Source organism: Abramis brama (assembly GCF_963993115.1).
Source record: "Abramis brama genome assembly, chromosome: 10".
Taxonomy (NCBI): Eukaryota; Metazoa; Chordata; class Actinopteri; order Cypriniformes; family Leuciscidae; genus Abramis; species Abramis brama.
The window spans coordinates 14,502,912-14,511,370 of NC_139972.1; the positions used below are offsets into that span (position 1 = coordinate 14,502,912).

The 8,459-nt window shown below is 39.4% G+C and overlaps 2 protein-coding genes across 3 annotated transcripts; both read left to right on the top strand.

Annotated features, from left to right (window-relative positions):
- Positions 1–725: 725 nt before the first annotated feature.
- Positions 726–1,682, top strand: LOC311090328 (odorant receptor 131-2-like; the record flags this gene model as incomplete). The annotated part of the gene is made up of 1 exon (XM_084125590.1): positions 726–1,682. The coding sequence occupies one exon, from the start codon at positions 726–728 to the stop codon at positions 1,680–1,682; it is 957 nt and encodes a 318-aa protein (XP_083981716.1).
- A 2,698-nt stretch (positions 1,683–4,380) lies between these two features.
- LOC311090761 (odorant receptor 131-2-like) lies at positions 4,381–7,883 on the top strand. 2 transcript variants are annotated; one of them, XM_084126256.1, is made up of 2 exons: positions 4,381–4,685; positions 6,350–7,883. In XM_084126256.1, exons 1-2 carry the CDS (start codon positions 4,382–4,384, stop codon positions 7,315–7,317), a joined length of 1,272 nt encoding a protein of 423 aa, XP_083982382.1. In that variant the 5' UTR covers position 4,381; the 3' UTR covers positions 7,318–7,883. The 2 variants fall into 2 exon arrangements, with proteins under 2 accessions (XP_083982382.1, XP_083982383.1); XM_084126257.1 differs by having other exon boundaries at positions 4,542–4,938.
- Positions 7,884–8,459: the final 576 nt, after the last annotated feature.

Below are 8,459 nucleotides of genomic sequence, written 5' to 3' on the forward strand. Positions count from 1 at the left end.
GACTCTAGTTTGTGCACTAATCTAGCTTTTGACTCTTATGACATATTGTAAATAAAAGAAATGTAAATGCATGATTGTGTCTTAGTACTCCATGTCTATCCCCTAAACACAAGCAAATCTAAATTTAGCTCTAGATGTCAACAAGTAAGCAGATCCACAGGAGTTTTACTCTGTCAAACTCTATATAAATGTTTGCTCACAGCGCATTTATTACACTTGATGACCAGGGCTCAAGAATAGAGTCCTACTGTCAGTAAGTAATGAAGCAAGTTGATATTTTTAACTGATTTCATGACCTTCATTTACTGTATGCAAACTGAAATATAATTTTTATGGCTACATAAATATTTGAAACTTATTAATAATGCATATTATAAATATTGAGAATAGATGAAATCTCTATATAAAATTGGGACAGTTTAATTCATTATAGTAAATTAAACATAACTTAACATTAATTGCATAAATGTCCATTCATTCACACATTGTTTCCACTTTATTTGTATCTGCATAAATACAAGAATGAAATTATGTTTTGTTTATGCAGTTTGTTTATGCAATCCTATGGCAGTTTTTATTGCAACATAAATATTTGAAGCTTATTGATCATGTATATTATCAATGTTGATTATTTATTTCTCAAGGATGAGTCATGGTAGGCTAAAATAGGCTGTGTGTTTTTGTTTGTCTAATTTCTGTCTTATTTTCTCCCAGATGTGCGCACAATGGCCAGTCAGAATGCCAGTGTCAATGAGCAGATACAATTGGTCCAAGTTGACCCTGTCCGGAGGAATATTTCACTGGCGCTGACCCAGATATTCATGTGGCCCTTCATCTACCTCATCTTCCTCATGCTCTTAATATTCTCCAAGAAAGAGACTTTCAGAACAGAGACACGCTATATATTGTTTGGTCACTCTCTCCTGGTAGACCTAATGTTTCTTTGTCTGACAGATTTTGTTGTGCTCTTATCATACAACTTAGTTTTAATACCACTGCATTTCTGTATCCCCATCTGCATGTTGATGGATATGCTCACAGCATCTGCACCACTGACTATTATAGCCATGTGTGTGGAGCGCTATGTGGCCATATGCATGCCTCTCCGACATCATGCGATCTCCACCTCTAGAAGAGCCATAATTGTGATTTTAATGATTTGGATCCTGAGCTCCATAAACCCCTTTGTTGATATGTTCATTCTTGTCAGCACTGCCTCTCATGAATACTTGTCTCAACTCACACACTGTCATTATGAGATTATGATTCCGGAAAAGATTCGTCACTTTGCTAGGGGTCTGTTGTACATTGTGGGGCTTGTGGTTATTTTGATCATTGAAGTCTTTTGTTATGTAATGATATACCTTGCAGCACGTGCAGCATCTGGTGACAATAAGAAGTCAGCATCAAAAGGGAAGCGCACCATTTCCCTGCACATAATTCAGCTGTTTTTATGTACTGCCGAGGTGATGTGCCCTTACATTGAGAGTGTAGTTATGCAGTATGATATTCAATCATATCTGACTGTCCGATTTATAAATTTCCTGACATTTAGTATCACTTCAAGAGCAGTAAGTCCTCTCGTCTATGGGTTTAGAGATGAGAAATTCTATGCAGCTATGGCTTACTATATCAGATGCAAAAACAATGTTATCTCATCTGACACTGATAAACAAACATGATTATCTATTTTTAAAGAGTGTTTCTGGGATATTATCTTGTCTAAGTTCCTTTCAAAATGTCATGAAGTAAAATTTGTAATGTATCAAAACTCCAATTTTGGTTGACCAACTGCCTAAACATCCCATTCTAGTTGATATATTCAAATAATGAAGATTGAGAGTTTTAAATTGTCTGGCCAACTGCGAGATTTGTCTTGGGAAGACACCTCTCACATGCAGTGTACGTGACTGCTAGAATAATCAATTTACAAAAAATTTAAATCAATTTACAGTATTTAAAGAGTATTTTATTTAGTTTATCATATAGCTGATTACAATGTTGGCATTACTTGTTACTCTTTCAAATATTTTATGTATATTGTTTTAAGTTTTAGTAATTTATTTGAACATAACTATGCAATTTAATTATTAACAATTAAATGTTTTAATATTTTATTTTAAATTTTCATTATTTATTTATGCATTTGGCAGATGCTTTTATTCAAATTATTTCTTTTTAATAAAAAAAATATTCTTTTATTATTTTCAATGTACACATTTACATTCTTATCAGTTCTTGCTTTCCCTGGGAATCGAACCCATGGCCTTGGCATTGAGGCTCATGCTTTATACACTTTCAAATGGTCAAAACAAAAGTCACGCTTATGGGGCTTCAATAAACTGAGTCCAAATACACAATCAATGATGCAGCTCTCCAGAGCATTCAGTGCATGCACAGGCACGAGTCCTCAGTCCATCTCTCTCTGGTGAGAGGTGATCTCCTCCTGGGGCCAGAGCGAGAAATTGGACTCACTTCTAGCCCAAGATCTTCGCTGCTCACAGCCGTTGCTAACATCACTGACTCCACCTCACTCTAATTTTTTGAGGAGGTTGAGGTGATATATCTGACGTGTCCCGCTCCTGTCCATTTGAACCACCTCAATATTGAGACCCCCACCTCAAAGCGTCCTTTCCACTTCGCGAGTAATTTAGAACTAGACATAGGAAGCAATACTAGTACCTTATCTCCCAGTGAAAATTCACATAGTCTAATTCCCCTGTTAAACAGCCGGCTCTGTTTGTCCTGGGCCTGTAACATATTCTCCATAGAGAGCCACCCCAAAGTGTGGAGTTTTGTTCTCAGGTCCAGCTCTCAGTTCCAGCACATACTGAATTTCGTTTCGACTATCTGAAGGTCCGTCCTCCCAAGTTTTTCCCAGGACGTCCAACACCCCATAGGGCTGACATCCATAAAGAAACTTGAAGGGGGAAAACGGATCATTCTAACGGCCTGGTGAGGTCCATACCAATTCTTTCGAAGGGGACCTGCTTTTGAGGAAGAGGGCGCAATGGTGCTTTTGGGGAGGCCGGTGGATTCACCAACTGACATTCACGACAAGCTGCACACCATCTGCGCACATTCTCATGAATCCCCCGTCAAAAGAATCCAGTGAGCCGCCAGGAAAGGCATTTCCTGGCGGCTTTTTGGTACTAATAATTGGGTTGTATCTTGTTTTATCTCAGTATCTTGGGTAATGTAGGGTGGTTTTCACAATGGTATATGTAAAGTGAAGGCAGAGGAATGCAGGAGGACACAAGCATTTAATTTGCAGCTTTTAATAGATAAAACAAGAACAAGGAACTAGGATATAAGGTATAACAAGTGACCAAGAACAAGGGAAACACAGGGGCTATATACACAGACAGGGCTGAAAAGGGAAAGAGGCACATCTGGGGAGACAATCAAAGGAACTAAAAAACTACAAAACCTGCAAAGGAAGCAGAGAACCAAGAGACAACCTAACAGCCCGCAATAACACACCACAATACAGAATATCTAGCGGACCCCCCTGTTTAAGGAACAGGTTCCAGATGCTTCAAAAACAAAAGGGAACAGAGTCCAGGAGGGTGGAGGCGGACCGGAGGAGGGATGTTCAGGGATGGCCTCTGTGGCTGTAATGGAGCTGACTAGCACCTGCAGCATGTGCGCGACCCAGACTAGAGACTTTACGCAGACGGGTACCCAATGGGTAAACCACAAATATTTGATGTAATAGGTGAAATAATATTTACATTGTCATTTGTGGTGAGTGTGCTGGTCAGGTTGGGAATCAATAGGCACAGGCGGACTGTGGGTCCAATAGCTAAGACTATTTCGACTCAGTTTGGTACCCACTGATAGGTAGCTGCTTTAAAACAGTCCTGTGCTTATTTGTGTTCAAGCTCTGTAGTTGTCAAGGCACAGTTGTGTAAACAGCACAAAGATGAAGGAGGATATTTATAATGTTATTTAATGACAAAATTCCAGAGATCAGACAGGAAACTCAACACTAACACAACTTAACATTGACAAGAACAGACAGAGAATGAGGGAGAACAAAGGGTATAAATACATGAAGCAAACAAATGGAACTAATGAGTAATTAATGACAGGAGAACATAATGACTAATCAACAACACAAAAAAAGTCACAGGGAATCACAAGACACAGCATACATGTTACATTACGCCCCCTCCAGAAAAGGTCTGTCCTCACGCCGTAAATAGTCCAACTGAGGAGGGAGGGAGGGGGCTCTGGAGGAGGGCGTGGAAAAAACAGAAAACAACAAAAATAGTCCAGGGCACTGAAAACTGTCCATGGGGGAGTGGAGGGTGGGAGGAGCCAGGGGAAAGCCAGGAGCAGGAGGAGTTGGGTGAATATCCAGAGTCCAGCCAGGATGATGCCCCACGGTGGAGTCGAGGGTGGGAGGAGCCATGGTGCAAATCTCCTCGACGAGGCCATGGGGTTGACGAATGGAGACAGAGAGCCGATTGACAGGCACGATACCACAGGCTTCAGGGGCCGTGACAGATCCGTGGCAATGACCCCCGAGGTGGAACCAGGGTACCGGAGGTCTGAGGTGGAGCCAGAGCGACCAAGGGCTGAGGTGGAGCCAGAGGGAAGACGGAGCCAGACGGAGCCAGACGGAGCCGTAGGGGTGGAGAGACGGCATGCAGCAGATGGCTTGCAAGGTAGTGGTGTAGGTGAGGCGACGTCCGATCGAGGTGAAGTCAGAGGGTCAAGGGAGCCCGGTGAAGCCATAAGGCCAATGGTCCAAGGTGGAGCCGATGGAGGGAGGACCCAAGACGGAGGAGTTTTGATGCCAGACCAAGGTGAACTGGCATCAAAGGTGGACTGGGGGGTTGAAGGTTTACCAAACACAACCCGAGCAGGACTCTGGCCTAGACACAGAGAGGAAGTTTCTCTGATACCACCGGACGGCCGTTTCGGTCAATGGTAAGACCAGCTTCAAGGTTATTGAAGCTTGGGGCATATAGGTAAAAAAAATGGCACAGGAAACAAAGAGACAAACTTAAAGGTGAACTAAGTAACTTTTTTACCTTAACCGAACAGCTTCGGAGTTATTGGAATAGTTATATGACTTTTTTCGGGTTGTATGGTGGTCGTTTCGCACCCCCCAAAGCGCCTGTGAGCCGTAAAACCACCCTTGCAACTTTGGGCCAGCGGGCCACTCAGCGGGAGAATATGGGAGGGGGGAGAGTCGCCAACGAGTTTTGACGACAGTGTTGTCAAATATCTATTCCGAAGCTGTAGGGGAAGCTCTATAGAGAAACCCACGAGCAAAAAGCGAAGATATCGGCAAAGCTGCATAGCGCTGCTTTAAGGTCCACAACACAACATGGGATGTATAACAATACAGTGCATGTTGAAGGATTGTTGAAATAACCAAAAACTCTGTATCTTCATTATGTTAGCTAGAGAAACAATATATTAACAGTTATGTTTTTAAGGTTGTAAATATGTGCATGTAACAAATTTGAGATATGTACAATTATCTGTATTCCGAATGCATGTGGTAAACTGTATTAGCTGAGTGGTAGAGAATGAAAAGCATAAAAGGAGAGAAAGTGTAGCTTTAGAAATGCAATATGGAAAAGAAACAGATGCCACTGAGGAACAGAATCTAGCCTAATGGCATTCCAGTTGTCTGCTCTATTTTGGTTTGACTCTAGTTTGTGCACTAATCTAGCTTTTGACTCTTATGACATATTGTAAATAAAAGAAATGTAAATGCATGATTGTGTCTTAGTACTCCATGTCTATCCCCTAAACACAAGCAAATCTAAATTTAGCTCTAGATGTCAACAAGTAAGCAGATCCACAGGAGTTTTACTCTGTCAAACTCTATATAAATGTTTGCTCACAGCGCATTTATTACACTTGATGACCAGGGCTCAAGAATAGAGTCCTACTGTCAGTAAGTAATGAAGCAAGTTGATATTTTTAACTGATTTCATGACCTTCATTTACTGTATGCAAACTGAAATATAATTTTTATGGCTACATAAATATTTGAAACTTATTAATAATGCATATTATAAATATTGAGAATAGATGAAATCTCTATATAAAATTGGGACAGTTTAATTCATTATGGTAAATTAAACATAACTTAACATTGCATAAATGTCCAATCATTCACACATTTTTCCACTTTATTTGTAACTGCATAAATACAAGAATGAAATTATGTTAACTGAAATCATACGTTTTTTTATTGCAATATAAATATTTGAAGCTTATTGATAATGTATATTATCAATGCTGATTATTTATTTCTCAAGGATGAGTCATGGTATAGGCTGTGTGTTTTTGTTTGTCTAATTTCTGTCTTATTTTCTCCCAGATGTGCGCACAATGGCCAGTCAGAATGCCAGTGTCGATGAGCAGATACAATTGGTCCAAGTTGACCCTGTCCGGAGGAATATTTCACTGGCGCTGACCCAGATATTCATGTGGCCCTTCATCTACCTCATCTTCCTCATGCTCTTAATATTCTCCAAGAAAGAGACTTTCAGAACAGAGACACGCTATATATTGTTTGGTCACTCTCTTCTGGTAGACCTAATATTTCTTTGTCTGGCAGATTTTGTTGTGCTCTTATCATACAACTTAGTTTTAATACCGCTGTATTTCTGTATCCCCATCTGCATTTTGATGGACGTGCTCACAGCATCTGCACCACTGACTATTACAGCCATGTGTGTGGAGCGCTATGTGGCCATATGCATGCCTCTCCGACATCATGCGATCTCCACCTCTAGAAGAGCCATAATGGTGATTTTAATGATTTGGATCCTGAGCTCCATAAACCCCTTTGTTGATATGTTCATTCTTGTCAGCACTGCCTCTCATGAATACTTGTCTCAACTCACACACTGTCATTATGAGATTATGATTCCAGAAAAGATTAATTTTTTTGCCAGGAGCTTGTTGAACATTGTGGGGCTTGTGGTTATTTTCATCACTGAAGTCTTTTGTTATGTAATGATATACCTTGCTGCACGTGCAGCATCTGGTGACAATAAGAAGTCAGCATCAAAAGGGCAGCGCACCATTTCCCTGCACATAATTCAGCTGTTTTTATGTACTGCCGAGTTGATGTGCCCTTACATTGAGAATGTAGTTATGCAGTATGATATTCAATCATATCTGACTGTCCGATTTATAAATTTCCTGGCATTTAGTATCACTTCTAGAGCAGTAAGTCCTCTTGTCTATGGGTTTACAGATGAGAAATTCTATACTGCTATGGCTTACTGTTTCAGATGCAAAAACAACACCATCTCATCTGACACAATTAAACAATCATGATTATCTTTTAGTAAAGTCTTTAATTAATAATTCAGTCAAACTAGATGGTTTGTAAATGTTTTAAAAGTGCCTATGTGATTTTAACATGCCGAAATGCATGTCATAGCAAGTTTTGCATTAAAAAATGCATTAAAGGGATAGTTCACCCACCCTCACCCTCAAATTGTTCCAAACCTGTATGAGTTTCTTTCTTCTGTTGAACACAAAAGAAGATATTTTAAAGAATGTTGGTAACCAGACAGTTGAAGGCACCCTTTGACTTCCATAATAAAATACTATGGAAGTCAATGGGCACCGTCAACTGTATGGTTATTCATACAGATTTGTAACAACATTAGGGTGAGTAAATTATGACAATTTTTTCATTTTTGGGTGAACTATCCTTTTAAGAGTGACTATAGTCCATGTAAAATCATCCAGAGTTTGTATTTGTCGGGCCAATAAGGTCTTTGGACGGTGCCTCTCAGAAGCAGTATATTGCTTAATAGTGACCTCTATTGGCTCGATTGAGCATTATTTTCTTTACATTACATACATGTCAAAGTAAAAAAAAAAAGAATAAAAAAGAAAGAAATGTATGTATAAATATAATCTACATGGAAAGCACTTAACACACACAGTAAGCGTTTAAGGGGTCTTTTGCATCCTGTAGGTGAACATCATGTCAATTTAACATACAGTAATGTAAATATACACAAATAAACAATGATTCAAGCTCAACAAATTTACATTTTGGATTTAGAATTTCTGTTGTTTTGGTTTTCCAAATGTTTTTCATGTGCAATGTCTCTAATGTTATGCCACCCTGGATGCAGCACACTTTCTTTCTGAGGCATCTTAAGAAAATATGAATAGGCCTATCAGCGTCCTATTGAAATATTTAAAAATAAATATGATGTGCCAAAATGTAAATACATTCAATCAGTACAGTTTATGTGATGCTGCGAGGCTCATATCTCCTTTAATATAAACACATATACCGGTACACATATTACTCACAAAATGGTTTAGCACAAGGTAGATATCTTCACTGCAATCATTAGATTATAACATTACAAAGAAACAGCCCTTAAGTCTGAACCAGAGTGGTTTCAGCATCTCAGACATGTACTGTATGCACAATACATAAACAAATACCCTAA

Excerpts from the sequence above, each read along its gene's own strand:
- LOC311090761 (XM_084126256.1), top strand. The coding sequence starts at position 4,382 with ATGCCCCACGGTGGAGTCGAGGGTGGGAGGAGCCATGGTGCAAATCTC. Across the intron at positions 4,686-6,349 it reads CTTGCAAGGTAGTGGTGTAG|ATGTGCGCACAATGGCCAGT; the intron begins GTGAGGCGACGT and ends ATTTTCTCCCAG.